Source organism: Tamandua tetradactyla, chromosome 22, assembly GCF_023851605.1.
Source record: "Tamandua tetradactyla isolate mTamTet1 chromosome 22, mTamTet1.pri, whole genome shotgun sequence".
Classification (NCBI taxonomy): Eukaryota; Metazoa; Chordata; class Mammalia; order Pilosa; family Myrmecophagidae; genus Tamandua; species Tamandua tetradactyla.
The window spans coordinates 23328175-23342920 of NC_135348.1; the positions used below are offsets into that span (position 1 = coordinate 23328175).

General features: G+C 34.9%; 2 protein-coding genes across 24 annotated transcripts in view; one reads left to right on the forward strand and one right to left on the reverse strand.

Annotated features, from left to right (window-relative positions):
- Nucleotides 1-14746, forward strand: part of LOC143666273 (uncharacterized) — a 139010-nt gene that overhangs the window by 104860 nt on the left and 19404 nt on the right. For 12 of the 21 annotated variants that reach the window (XR_013167484.1, XR_013167485.1, XR_013167483.1 and 9 more), the window contains 2 exons: nucleotides 3803-3873; nucleotides 8473-8568. Coding sequence is in view for 7 of the 21 variants with exons in the window: in XM_077139928.1 (XP_076996043.1) it covers nucleotides 3803-3873; nucleotides 8473-8568 (167 nt within the window). In the remaining 14 variants the exon portion in view is untranslated. The remainder of the gene's footprint in view (nucleotides 1-3802; nucleotides 3874-8472; nucleotides 8569-14746) is intronic. The other 9 variants (XR_013167490.1, XR_013167496.1, XR_013167491.1 and 6 more) reach the window with 1 other exon arrangement.
- The window catches only part of HHIP (hedgehog interacting protein), an 89726-nt gene continuing 76607 nt past the window's right edge, over nucleotides 1628-14746 (reverse strand). Inside the window, exons 12-14 of one of the 3 annotated variants that reach the window (XM_077139917.1) lie at nucleotides 11017-11165; nucleotides 8302-8426; nucleotides 1628-7473 (exon numbers count right to left, since the gene is read on the reverse strand). In XM_077139917.1, coding sequence (XP_076996032.1) covers nucleotides 7459-7473; nucleotides 8302-8426; nucleotides 11017-11165 — 289 coding nt within the window. In that variant the 3' untranslated portion in view covers nucleotides 1628-7458. Of the gene's footprint in view, nucleotides 7474-7502; nucleotides 8427-11016; nucleotides 11166-14746 lie in introns of those variants that run through there. The other 2 variants (XM_077139916.1, XM_077139915.1) reach the window with 2 other exon arrangements.

Here is a 14746-nt window from a genome sequence, read left to right on the forward strand (position 1 = left end):
AGAAATCAAATTATGAAAATGCAGAAGAAATATTTCACTCTTTTTTCTTCCTTTCATCTTCTCATTTCTTTAAATGAAGGTAGGATTTAGATCTCCAGAGAGGCCTCTTTGGAATCCCCAAATAGAAGCAACTGTATTTTTTCTGATGTGATATTAAGTGTGGTTACTATTTTAAATTGCTTTTTCCTTTGGAACTAGCACATATTGATTTCAAAAATTCTTTAGACAAAGTGAATGTAAAAGAGCAAGCTCACAGAATATCTATCATACTCGCCATCAGACTCCCAGGGAAACTGGCAGTCAATAGTTGTAATAGTACTAATGTAGACTCTTTGAAAATTCTTAGAGACAACTGTGGGGCATAATGGCTTTCTCCAATTGTAGCTGCCCTAGAAATTTAAAGATGATATGTCAGATTTGGAAGTAGTATCCCTCTGACCTCATTTTATTTTGTGTACGTTGGGTGCTAGGGTAATGTCTGTCAATCCATGGGTGTTGTAAAGGAGATGTCATCATGCCCCATTTTTAGTCTCACCACATTAAATCTCTTATCTGTGCCCAGGTCACTTATTACTAACAAATGAATCAATTAGGATCTAAATAGGAAAACAGCAACCACTTCATGCGTTTCCAACAGAGGGAGTTTAACGCAGGGGATTAAAGTGATGGCGGTAGAGCTGAGAAGCCAAAAGGGGGACAGTGAGGGAGGCCAGGGATATTAGCAACAGCACGAAGCCACTCTTTTTCCTAGACTGTAAATGAGTATTTTGTATTATTTTTCTTAGGCTAAGTATGTGTAAAAGCTATTCTAGGTCTGTCGTGGATTTAGAAAGTGGAAGACATGCCCTCAGGAGATTTATAATCTAGTTGGAGAGAGTGCACACAGGAAACAATTGGGATGATCAAATTCTAAGAGCTGTAAAGGCAGAGCAAGGAGAACTCTGCTGCTTCCCAGACCACTGCAGGAATAAGCTATAGTTTCTTTTCATGGTATCATTTTGTCCACCATAAAACTTCTAGGGAGCAACTTAGCTCAAGGTCTCTCTGTGAATAAGCACTTTATCATATTCTCTCAAAAGCAATCATTTTTCAGAATGAAATGGGTTTTCCCTTCAAAGTTTGCAAGAGATGTGTTTCTCCAGGAAGAAGGGGATCTAGACAAAAGTATTTTGCTCTTCTAAAGAATTTTGGTAAATTTTGAGTTCATGTTCAAAACAGCAGATCGGACCTTAAACAAAAGCTCTTGATATTATTAACTGGAAACAAAACGGCAAAGGCCGGCAAAGTTTTGGGGTATCTGCAATCATCTTTTTGTGTGTCCCTCCCTCCCTAAATGCTCAGCACTCTCAACAGCTCTTTTACATTCTTCATTTACTAATTTTAACTCATTGAAAAGATCAGACTTCAATTATTTACAAAGTGGAATATATTTAAATCAATGTAATATTTTCATGGCTGCCTACTATTCCAACACAATGAAACTAATCCTAACATTTGCATTTACTTGGGGGAATAAAAATTTTAAATTAGAACATGAAAAATGACAAAAAGTTCAGATATTTTTGAAGAAGTAGCTTGTATAGAGAATATTTTAGAGTTAGGGTTTAAAAAAAATCAGTCTGAATATGGATCATGTTAAAATAGTTTCCATTTTATATTTAGGAAAAGCTGTTTTAAATTCTAAAATAAAAAAGAATTTTAAAATGCACATGTACATCGGGTCAAAAGATAAAGTTTAATACATTTGATCACGTTAAAGGACACAAAACACAGCCAATCTAACCAAATTTCAGGCATGCATTTACATAAATATATTAAATTAAGAAATTATACACTTAAACATCCTTTTCACCTAAAAACCATTAAATCCATAGATCAACAATAAAAACCAATTCTCTGCATTTACCACTTTAAGATACAATTGATCTATTTTAAAGATAACAAATACACTTGTTAGAATTTATATGCATTATACATATATTATATATTACATAGATAGTGTGTATACATATGTAGTGTTTGTACAGATAGATAAATATATATACATGGGTGTGTCCACACGTACAGATACACACAGATGTATTTAGGCCATCTGTACCATTTTGCTGGATTCTAACGTGGAGCTGAATTGGAGCTGGGTGGATGTGATTATTGTCTTTTGCTACAAACATATTCATCATAACCACTGGTCCCATAATACCCCATTGTAAACTTCCTTGCTTTATCCATAGCATAAAATCATGCTAGACACTTCAATTAAATACTTGTTGAATAAGTGAATGGGTGAGTAGCTGAATAATAGAAGATTGGTGAAAGAGAACTGCATATTATACTTGATCAAATCAGATTAGTTCAAAATCAGAGAGATTATTTGAGCCAATGACTTTGCCTGTTTGTTTTGAGAACAGCATTTTTAGAAATCCCTGTGAGGACATATCTTAACCCTGCTTTCTCAAACCTGTACCTGTTTTACTACATGTTCCCACAGCCTTCTGCCTTTTATTACAAAAATCCAAGCATGGATTAATTCTGATATCTTCTGTGGGTAGGATTATGGAAAAACTGCCCTATTGTCAACCACCTAGAGGAAAAAGAACTAAGAAAATAAAAAGGTGAACAAAATTAATCAGAGAGAAAGCCAGGGAAGACATGATTTTTTAAAAATTTCTTTTATGCTCATTAATTCTAATGATTTGATAATTTTCTACATTTTAAGTAAATTAGAATTTTAGATTGTCTACTTTAGCATGTCCTAGAGAAACAAGTGTCAAAAATTCCACATTCTTACTTTATCGCATGAGTTTTTGGTACTATGTAGGTCTAAATATACCCTATGAATATTATGATATGGAAAACATCTGACATCTCATAGGTGCTTAGTTTGGTTTCTCAAAGGCTCTACTGTACATAAAATATTAATTTATTCTAGGGAAATCATGTTTCAGACTTTAAAAAGATGAGATAAAGAAACATCCTCCACCATGCGTTTTGAGCAGAGACCCTACCAAACCTGATCACACCTTCCTCATGTGCGGATAGAAACTATTGACTAAGTTATATTTTGGTGTAAAGGGAAAGGTGCAAGGATCAGTTTTTAACTCTGAAGACACAGCTTATTTTGTATTTCAGCCATATGACTTTCCCATCACTGTTATAAAACATGATGTCTGACTTTGTGATGCACATGAGTGATAACAGCAGAATTTCTTTTGACTTGGTAACATCATTTTTTTTTATAAGTCGCAGTACAATTTGGCTAAAAAAAAAAAAGCACTAAGTTTTAGGCCTAAAGCTTTATGTTGATGTAAGGGATCTGCTATTTGTGTTTTCTTTTTTCAACTGACAGGCATGACCTACAAATGGTTATGGGAAAACAAGCTATATGACATACATATCTTGGGTTCATATTTAATGAATTTAATAAGAAAGTGCTAATCTGATAACTGAATAAATCTGTTTGCAGCAGCTAAGAAAACCATTGTTATGACTGGGAAGTAAACCGATTGTAATAGTCCTTAACACTCCCATGAATCTAGCTCACTCTCCTAAACAGTTATTATAAGGCAATCTCCAAAACTGATTCAGAAGAGATGTTTAAGAGAAAGAAGTGTTGAAGTTGGCTAGGATTAGCTTTTGGCAGGCTCCAAGGTCATGTCTTTAGTTATTTTTAAAATCAAAATCCTTCTCTTCTTGGGTTTCCTACTTCCTTGGCATGGTATTAAATGTTGGAGGTGTGACTAATTTGTGTTGGTGTGTTGAAGAGAAAGAAGGTAAAATAAGAAATTTATGGATTTCTTTTCAGGTAATCTACAGAGGAACTTTTCTGCTGGTGTCACCAGCCTTCACAGCAATATGTCCACCAACTGCTTGGGGGTAAGAAAAGAAAATGTGAAAATTTTCTGGGCATTGGACTTTGGTCTGAGTTCTTTGCAAGTTAAGATCTTATTCCAGAAGTGAGGGAAAGAATACTCTGAGTCGCCATTGAGGGAATTCTTCTTTTTTCTTCCTCATAGATTTAGAATAATGATTTTCAAAACAGACTCCATAGAGATGGCTGTTTCTCAGGTAGGAAATGGCCACATACTTTCCCTACTGTTCGCTCAAGTTCTTGGCTGGGGATATTCCCTGGGTCTTCCCTGTAGCCACAGCATGCATTTGTGACAGATGAGCAGATGAACCGGAGCACTGGGCCTCGGAGTCATTTATGCTTCTGGTTGATTCTTTCAATGAATGTAGGAGATCAGTCTAGTATGTTGATATTTGTCTGTTTTCTTCATGATAGAATGTGAGCAAAATGTGACACCAGCAGAAGGTATTTTTGAGGACAATAAAGAAAAGATCATAACCAGCAAAATCAATGATACCCTAAATAAGGAGATCCTCGTTACGGGTGTGCTGAGGGCATGTCTATTTAATCAAGGCCAATATAAACGGAGGAGAGGGAGGGAGTTAAAAGATAAAAGGGTATATGGGAAGGGAAAGAGAAAGAGAGGGAGGCAGAAGGACAGTGGGAGGTGGGAAGGTGGAGACAGACAGGAGATTGGAATCATAGGTAACATTCGATAGAGAGGCTCCGAAATTTTACTCAATTTGTTAATAAGTCAACTACAATGGTCTATACCTTATTTTTCCTCTCAGAAATGTGGGCTTTGTTTGTCTTTAAGTGTCAAAGCTAGAAGCATTAAAAGAAAGGTTGATTAAAGTTTAAGTGAATGCGTACTTCATAAAACCTTAGAGATAGCATTTCATCTTGTGTCTTACAACTAGTTGGCTTGCTGAATAGCTTATGATTCAGTGATTAAAAAAACTATAAAAAACAAATGGATCACCAGTTGTTACTACATTATTACATAATTATTTTCAAAGAGAGAAATCGGGACGAAATGACTGGTCTGAAGTATCTAGATGAGAAAGAGAATGGTTTTCTATTTAGGTTGTGTGTATATTTTGTATATTAAGGTTTCCTTGTTCTTTTGCTTGATGAGATAGCTCATTAATCTGAAAAAATAGAGTATTCATTGTGATAAAACATATGGTTCATAATGGTCACAGAGAAACAAAATCCCAAGAAAAACAGGTGTGGATGGAGGCATGTTTTGCCATCACTGGAGTTTCTTAAATCTTTCCTCCTTGTCATTTTAATGATCTGACAATTCTATTTTCTTCTTATTACTTTAAATAACTGGCAGGAAAACAAGGTTTAACTGAGGACAAGGGTTCTGGCAGAGGCAGTGGTAGAGAGGTTAGTTCCAACTTTTAATTACTACCATAACTTCATTTGATGTCAAATTGATACCCAAAGCTTAAGCTCTAGAATGGACACAGGACTAATGGGATACATTTTTCTATTACTTAATTTCCATTTTAATCTCACACATCAGCATTCATACCAAGGACATTTCTTTTCCATTTTAGAATGCATGCTTTGTAAACTGAGTAAATGTTGCCTTCCCTGTGATGAAACAATTACTTCCCCTAACTCATACTTTTTTTTCCACCCGTGCCTCCCTGCCCCTCAGCATAAATCACTTAATTCAGATAATTCTGTCATATATTTGGAAAATCCACTTGAAAGAAGGATCAAATACATATTTGAATTGACAATTGAGTTTGAAACATGTTGCCATCCATTAGCATTACTATCTACTTCTTTTCTAAGAACGTAAAGAAATGACTCCAATGACTTTACTCTCTTTGCTTGGGTTTAATATCCATGGTTGTTGCCATCTTCTTTTTTAGAATAATTTAGATTTTTTCCTAAAAACTTGTAATAGGAAAGGCAATGACACCTGGAATTGATACGTTTTTCTAAGTCGTTGGAAACCCTATCACTTAGGAAAAGGGCTGTATAAAAAATCAGGGTCTAGCCAATTTGATATAAATATTTTAAAATTGTAGAACTTATGACAACATAACATCTTTTTATTTTGTGGGGAAGAGATGGAAAGATTAAAGATGTAAGAAACGTTGGGTTTTTCAAATTTTGCTGTATATATATAGCAGTATCCTTATTATTTGCAATGAAACTATGAACGGGAGAATGTGTAATAAAACTGCACTATTTGACAGATTTAGACAGCTGGCTCCCTCACAAGAAGTTCACATTTTGTTAATGTCACCCACATTGAATAAGGGATGATTAGATGGTAAGGTCCATTTAAAAAAATGGTTGTCAGGACATTTTTTATTTTTTTAATTGTAAAACGTTCTGTGATGGAATTCAGTAAAAGGGCTATGAAGAGAAAGCAATGGAGACAAAAGACTGCTATTAACCTACAGATGCAAGCTACTGCAGGGTTCATTGCAAGATTTGTCACACTGTTGGGCCAATGAAGTGTTAGTGTGACTAGAAGGGACCACCCCTTTTCTGGGGTAAGAGGGCAATTTGGTCTCCATGCTCATTTAATCCTGAGACTTCTTTGAATAGACTGTCAATTGGCTCTAAATTGTGCAAAATTATGCATGCACTTTTTAATGCAGGCTATTGTTCACAAAGCACTGAACCAAGATTTCTCAACCCATTTCCATTTGTCATGAGGTCACTTGAAACTTAAGCAATCATATATGGAAGACAAGGGCCGTCTAGTGTACTTAACCAATCTTTCCACATTTTGGTTTCTAAATTCTTACCATGCTTTAATTGTAAATCTCTCACTTAAAAACAATACAGAAATACTAACTATAAGATTTTTTTTTTTAATTGAGGATCATACTCCTAAAGGTAAGAAGCAGGTTTGGAAAGTCAGTTTATGTTCTATTATCTATACTACTCTATGACTTAGATTCTAGAGGAAGAGATGTTTATAGAAGAGTAAGAGCGACTCTAGTGGGTGTGTGCTTCTCATGAACGGATGTGCTTTTTCAGTAGTGCAAAGAAGCCGTATCGTTTGTTATAATCCAAGTATAGAGAATTGGCTTCAAAAACCACTAAGAAAAGATCTACCAGACTTTCTGCAGTTTTAAGTTAGAACATGTCATTTCTTTAAAAACCTGAACGGAACATTTACAGAAAGTTTATTGATACATTAACCAAAGAGAGGATTTTCATTGAGTTCTGAAGGAGCATATACATTAAGTCATATTTGGCAAGGATTATTATATTAAGAATTTTGTACAAGCGATAGCTGACATGGCCAAGATTTGTTCACAACAAATGAACTCTTCTCCAGTGAGGTTTCATTTCAGTGTGAAATTTGCAACATTCTAATCACATATACTCTGACAGTCTTGCTATGGTGGAAAGCACTTTACAAATGTTTAATGCTGGAATTTTATAAGGATTGGTTGTTTTCTTGCTTTTTCATCCGTCGTTAATGATTACACATGTTGGCACAAGGATACATTGCTAGATTAGATCCAGAGCACATTAAAGACTGTCTGCTTTCTCACTCCCCTTCTTTCCAATTAAGTTGGTGAAAAATGTAACTTTAGTATTTTACAGGACAGGGTAAAGGTGTTTCATCTAGGTGATGTCTATATTATAAAAATAAAATAAAAAATATAAATATGTAACACAAACCCAGTGCCTATTGTTAAATAAAATATACAATAAAATAAAAGCAGAACTTTTAGAAAGAGTGATTTTAAATATGCTGTTATGATTTAATTATAAACACTTAAAACAATCTTGAGATTAGCTGGAGGAACCAGATTTCTCTGCCAATAAAACGTAAGTGCATAACATTCTGTAATTGGATACATTGATAAAAATGAAGATTACAATTTTACACCAAATTACTCATTTAGAAATTCACCAGGGAGTTCTGAAACATTATCTATATTATAGTCCTTTAATATAAAAATATTGCCTTTAAAAAAAATTAAACCCATCACAGTAATGTTTCAAAACTCCATTGACGTTGACTTTAGTGATTACAGACAGAAAATTCCTGGGAAGTCAAATAATCACTTCTGGTGACATAAAAATTCCATTTCAATTTACAGTGGAATATCTGTGTAAATTACTCTGCACAAGGTAATATACATATATTTTAAAAATCCATCTGGTATGCAACCATGCTTATAAGGGTTGTGAGTGTGTGTACGTGCATAAGTGAACAGATGTGCCAACATACACACGCACAGGATCTGCACATTTCTGGAAATTATTTTTAAATTAATAAAAGAAAATGAAGTCACAGGAGTGTGTAGCAGGAAAACAGTCTTTCTTTTTAATGATAGGATAAAAAAATAAATGCCCATTGGAAAGGAATATTCAAACAGTCCCAGAAACTATACAATGTAACTTGTTAGATCCAGCAAATAAGATGTCATGTCAATGATCTGATCAAGAATACCTGCCCTGGTCACTCTGCGGATGTTTCTGTCCACTTGTTCACACTGAGGACCAAGATATCCTTTTTTACAGAGGCACTTGTTTGGTCTAACACAGACACCTCCATGACGACATGCTGGCTCACATTTGGCTGGGAATAAAAACAAAAGAGCAATACAATCACTTTCTTTCTGTAGGTCAGAAATTGCACAGAGTTGGAGGCCAACAAATATGAGAGGAGTAAGAGAAGGGAGGGAAAGAAGAAGGAAGACAGTCACAAAGTGATCCAAAAGGTAAGATACACAGGTAATGTGGAGAAGGCTTTCAGACCACAATTATTTGGGATCAGAGCTCAGGAGAGAATGGAAGACATTTGTAGAAAATTAGAGATCATGGAAAACAACTTCAAGCCTTCACAGAGATGCCTCTATTTAAAATGAGGATGTCAGTTTTTTAAAATGTCTGCTCCATTGGGACATCTGCAATAGAGGGTCTTCTAAACAGCAACACGTTCCCATTCTACCAAGGTAGGACCTCAATGTTGGAAAGACCTGCCCTGAGAGGGAGGGTCCACTGGCTCAAACATCTCCATTCCAACAGAAAGGAATGGTCAATTTTAGATTTTGCTTAGATGGAGTATCCACCCTGTGGATGCCCTCGAATTCTACCCAACTCCCAGCTTCAAGGGGGCTTGGGCTGCATGCTTTCTTCTCTGACTACACTTTGAAGCACATTCCTGGGGTTGGTGCACTTGGCAAGCAAAGGATGTTCTGAGCAATCCTTATCAGTGTTACTCTACTCATCACTGAATCTCTTCATAAATGAATTTTTACCACCACAATATTAGTGGGGAATGAAAAGATTTACTGCTAAAGCGAGATGTGCGGTATAAAATTTGGTATATAAATTAATCTTTTATTGATAGGATAAATCTGGGGAGTGCAGCCACTGTTTACAGAATCAAATTCCTTAAATATATTTCTGCAGACTTTCAAGGGATAAGATCATTTTCACTTTTTTAAATGCATTAATCAAAATCCAGGGGACCTAGGGCTGAAAAAGAATAAGAAGAAAAGAAATAGTCTATTTTTCTTTCTTTTTTACATTTGGGGGAGTTTAGCAAACTGTGGATATATGAATAAAGTTTTTGCTTGGGTTAGAACTATCACTAATAGATTATTTTTCAAAAATAATTTATTTATTTTTAATTGTGGTAAAATATACGTAACATAAAAATGGTTCTGGTTTATCTTATATATTCAAACTAAATTTGATTTAGTGGAAAGATTAAAGTACTTTACTGAAATAAAACTTCATGTTAGCTCAAAGAAAACATGTCTACTTTTGTTTATATCACATATTATTGTTATGAATATGTATTAAGGTATGTATAATGTAACTTACATTCAAAATAATTTCAAACACACTGTCACTAGAAGACATTCATAAATATTTGTTAAATGATGACTTGAGGTGACTAAAAAGGTTAGGCAAAATGCAAAGGAAGGAATAAAACAAAACAGATACTATATAAAAGAAACAGAAAGAGTTATTGTCAGGCATCAAAGGAAGCTGAGGAAAGATATATAATCAGAAATTAAAATACTTAATATTTGAATGCTGAGTTTGAGTCTCAATATTTTGGAATTGAGGAAAAGGGAGACAGAGTGAGTCAATATAATGTAAGCTTACGCTTTAAATAATGCAATTACTTAATTTCTGCTGAGTTTTAATTGTTATAGCTATGTCCTAGGTATATAATCATCATGTAATGTTATTAGAGATGAAGAAATTTAATTTTAAAAGGTACCCTGTATATTTGACTCTTCAAATTTTGGCTAGTTGTGGTTATAATTTTTTGAAAAAAAAAAAACCATACCTTTAGAATACGCAAAAAAGACTGCATTTATGAGTTAAAATGCTATTAAATATTAATTTTGGACTTCAACTTCCATTGGCAGGAGGTACATTAATATATGAAATAGCAGAGATCAAGATCTTTTCACATATGATGGTTGTTGAAAATGAATTTTCAACATATACATCTTAAACTCTAGGTATCTACATTTATCTAATGCTTCTTCACACCAAGCGGAATTTAAACATTATTCCAAGGAATTGAGAAATCTTAAATGTGAGGGTAGAACAATCCTGGAATAAATCTCTCTTGCCCTCTCTGAGCAGCTACACACCCAGCTGATGGTTCACAAAGGGGTGCCAAATTTTTTTTTTTTAAATCTCATAATGCCCCTTTAGATGGTTGCATTTTCCCCTTATATTTAATAACACTTACTGAAAAAACCCTGTTTTTGATGTGCTGTAAGCAAGAAAGCAGCTAAGTTAGGGAGTGTATTTATGAGGTGTTTGGAGAATGCTAGAGATGAGGGGCTTTGCAAACCCTGTGTCATTGGCTGGTCTGAGCTCTCAGAACCCAGGACAGAGACCACCACAGAAAGGATCCAGTTGTGTGCTGTTCGCATTGGTTTTTTTAAACTTTTTGAAGGGACTCAATATTTTAAAGGCCTTTAATGTTTATGATTAATTTACGTAAGTCAATAATTTGCATTAAGAAAATGGGAAAATTTTCGTTTACAAATTCAGAAAGACTAAGCACTATTATTAGACATGGCTAAACACTTTGAGCACTCGATAATTCTAAGAGGAATAACTGATGTTGGGTTCTTGAGTCCATTAAGACTGTTTCATGCCCAGATGTTGCTGGTCACAAGAGAAATACTAACCGATTCTGCAAAAGTCCCCCTCCCAGCCTGCGCTGCAGCAGCACACTCCTGTCGGGGTACAGTAGCCATTTCGACAGAGTCGGGAACACTCTGATGCCAAGGTCTGTGCAGGATGTGTCGTAGCTCTGCATTCCTCAGGCATTAAAGGTCTGCAGAAAAAGACAACAGTTAAAAGTGTACTTGGGTTGAAAATCTATATTGGAAAGAAATCTAGTGATTCTATAGCTTGCAAATTACATCTCTCGCCTCCCCCAAATAACTTCTTTTTGAGTGACTCAGAAAGATTAGCAAATTTCTAAGAACTGAAAATATATACCCATGAGGAAATAAACGAGCCAGTTTTGAACCAAAGGGGCCATTTTAAACATTCTAAGAAACTTTATCATGAACAAAACTCACTGACTAAAAATATGTTTAATTGTATGGACAGCTTATATTTGGAAGCTATGAATTTCTAGCAGTTGCAATTAAAAAAAAGTAAAGATGTATAGATATTTTTAAACATTTTTTCCCCAGATCTACCGAAAATTTTAGAACTAGTATGAGCAAAGGTTTCACTTGTTGTTGGCATATTTAACAACATCACAGGGTATTTATCAAACTGAAGGTATTTACCCAAATGAGCACTTGTAGCCTAAGAAGCTTGGGAATGACTTTTTGTTTCAATTTTAAAGTTCTTTAGAACTAATTTTTTTAGGGGTGCAGGACCATCATCATATATATATGTGCATATACTCTTTTTATTCAAAGCTTTAAATCTCCATGTAAAGAAAGCTCATGTATGTGTATAAATTTGATTTTATCCTGCTATGAAAAAAAAAATGCTGAGAACAAACAAAATCATCTTGTTTGCAATGTAAAAAGTCACTGTAAAAACACTTTTTAAAAAGTTGCTTTACAACTGTCATCAATTGTAGAAGAACCAAAGATGCTTTTTTAGATTTTTATTGCTGTTTTTGAAAGAAGATGTTATCATTCAAGCTGGCTTAGAATGGAATCATCAGTCACAACAACTCATTAACAAATCTTTGGGAAAGACTGCAGTGGCACTTTGCTATCCGTCAGTGTTGCCTGCCACAGTATGATGAAGAGTATTTTCAGTTAAGGAATGTAAACCATCACCATCAGGATGGCCAGAGCAGTTGTGAGGACACCTTAAGTACTCTAACAACAGGAGGGTGATAATTATAGGTCAAACCACCACACAAGGTAAATTATATAGCTGTCTAAGATAAGCAAAGTACTTAGCCCTGTAGACTCAGTTTTCTGAAGCTAGGTTATCTTCTTATGTCCCTATGGCAATGTGGCGATGATGATAATCTGGGGTCTGGCCTCAGGCTCTTTCTACAGTGACTCCAAATGTATTTAATAGTATAATGACGTCTCTAGCTCTTCTCCCCAAAAGCCCCAATCTATGTTGAAAGTACTGTGTTTTGCAAGTAACAGAACAATTCACAAATCTCCCTTAAATCCACCCAACCTCTTATCTAAATCTGGAAATGGTCCATTATGTGAAAGGCTGAGAATATTTTCATTTTAGAAAGCATTAGCACATATTTTCCTTGTGTTCCCTAAGGGAGTCTTTATTCCTGGGAGAGAGGTGGGGTAAGGTGGGGTATGGGAATGTTTTAAATGGGTATTATCTTGACCTTGTGACTACTGTCCAGTGCCCCAAGTCTGCTGTTTCTCCCTCACATAAAGTTCTTTTGTTTGTAAGATGATGGTGGCATTTTTGATGCCCAGAAGAGCAGTTCTTCAGTAGCCATGAAGTTCTTCTGAGTCACCATCTATGATAATTTATATACCAAGTGTCATTCAATAAGCAGATATTGTGCTAATTTTGCCGGTGACTGAAATTGTAGAGTTTGTACGCATTTTCGTTTATCCTATATCTGTGTGTCATTCATTTACCCTCTTTCTGACGCATTCAAGGAAAGAGACCCAAATGTAGAGTGTGCCGAAAATGTTTTACATGTTTAATGTCATGCAAAACATGCAGACACAGAACTCACACGCTATTCAACAAGGTGATTTTGCCCAATGAGATGAAACTAAAGAGAAGAGACCATTCAGATTAAGAATGCAGGCGAATTCATTTAAATAGCAACAACAATAAGATGTTGCCTGTTTGAGGCAGAGTTGAGGGGAGTGTATTGGGAAAAGGTATGAGGAGATGATGAATAAGAATCCAATACTGAAGTGCATTTCTTTAGGTCAGGGTATCCGCTCCCTGATTTCTTACAGATCCTCTGATTAGATGCTTCGGCTATTTTTCACCAAAACATTCAAATGTATAGAAACTCAGATTATGGAGGGAATTCTAAATTGCTTTTTGCCGAAGATTGAATGACTACCCATGGGCATGACTATCTCTTACTTGGACTTGTTTACTTAAGCTTATATAAGACTATGCAGTTGTCATATATAAATATTCTGATTTGCTAAAGTTGTTATTTAAACACCTTAGAAAATGATCTTTTTCCTTTTTATGAAATTACTAATATTCCTCACTTAGCATGTTAGTTAAATCCTTTCCCTCTCTTTTTTATTTTTTATTATTTTATTTTTCTCCTCTTTTAAACTATTACTTTATTGGAGATCACTTAACATAAAAATTTACACAAAGGATGGTCTGTCTCTTATGAGGCTTCATTTCTTCTAAGGAAAGTATTCTATCTCCCTTTTCCTTTCTTCATTGAAATGAAAGCTTTCCAAGGGCATAAGCTACATATTCAATCTTCTCCAAGCCCAGATATTTACTTGGACAAGTACTGTGCTCTTCTAAACAAAGTAGGGTCCACGGAGACCATGATGGGGAAGCCACAAAAATAATGCGGTGTAATACAGTGTGTATGAAGTATGATACATATACAGGGGAGGGGGCAATTCGTTTAGGTTCAAGGGTTGTTATAGAGAGAAAGTGACATTTAGGTCACCAAATTATTTTACCCCGTCAAACTACTTACATACCTTGCAGCTAGGAAAGTACTGTATGGGCATTCAATTCAATAAATGCTTATTAAATTGAATTGACTGAATATTGTGTTAATTTTCTCATATCCATTTTCTGGACTATAAACTCCATGGGGACAAATATTTCCCTCTGTTCTTCTGTGCCTCCCAGGACACAGAAGGGTGTCTGGAATATGGAAAATGACTAATGAAAATCTGTTGAATAAATAAATAATGAAATAGATAAGAATATGCCTTTAAAGGCTGTTTCTTTTATGTGATTAGGTGAGGATATTAGGAATATATGGACTATTTGGAATAGATATCATTAGAATCAAATTGCTATTCCTTGATATAGTAAGCATAAAACTAAAAACACTCTCTATATTTCTATTATCTATATGAACCCAAGTCTTTCAAGTCTTTACTGAGGCATGGTTGAGTTCATCTTAAATGAAACATTTTTATGCCAACTATAATCACAGTAAATAAACAAAGGTTAAGAAGTCAAGCTAAGCATGACATTAAGAGATATGATTATTTTCTTTTCCAGATAGGTATTAGGTCAACATATAAATTCATTTTTCTATTAAGGTATTTGGTAAAACCTGAGAAAGATGTTTGGTGATTCTAACAATTCCCCTCCAGTCTGTTCTGTTCACATTTCTCCTTCCGTTGAAAAGAACAGCACTCTTTATGTGAAATGAGGAGAAAGGAAAGGGAATGAAGCAAGTAAATATGAACTTTGCTATTACTGCCCCCTTGAAACAGGTCATCT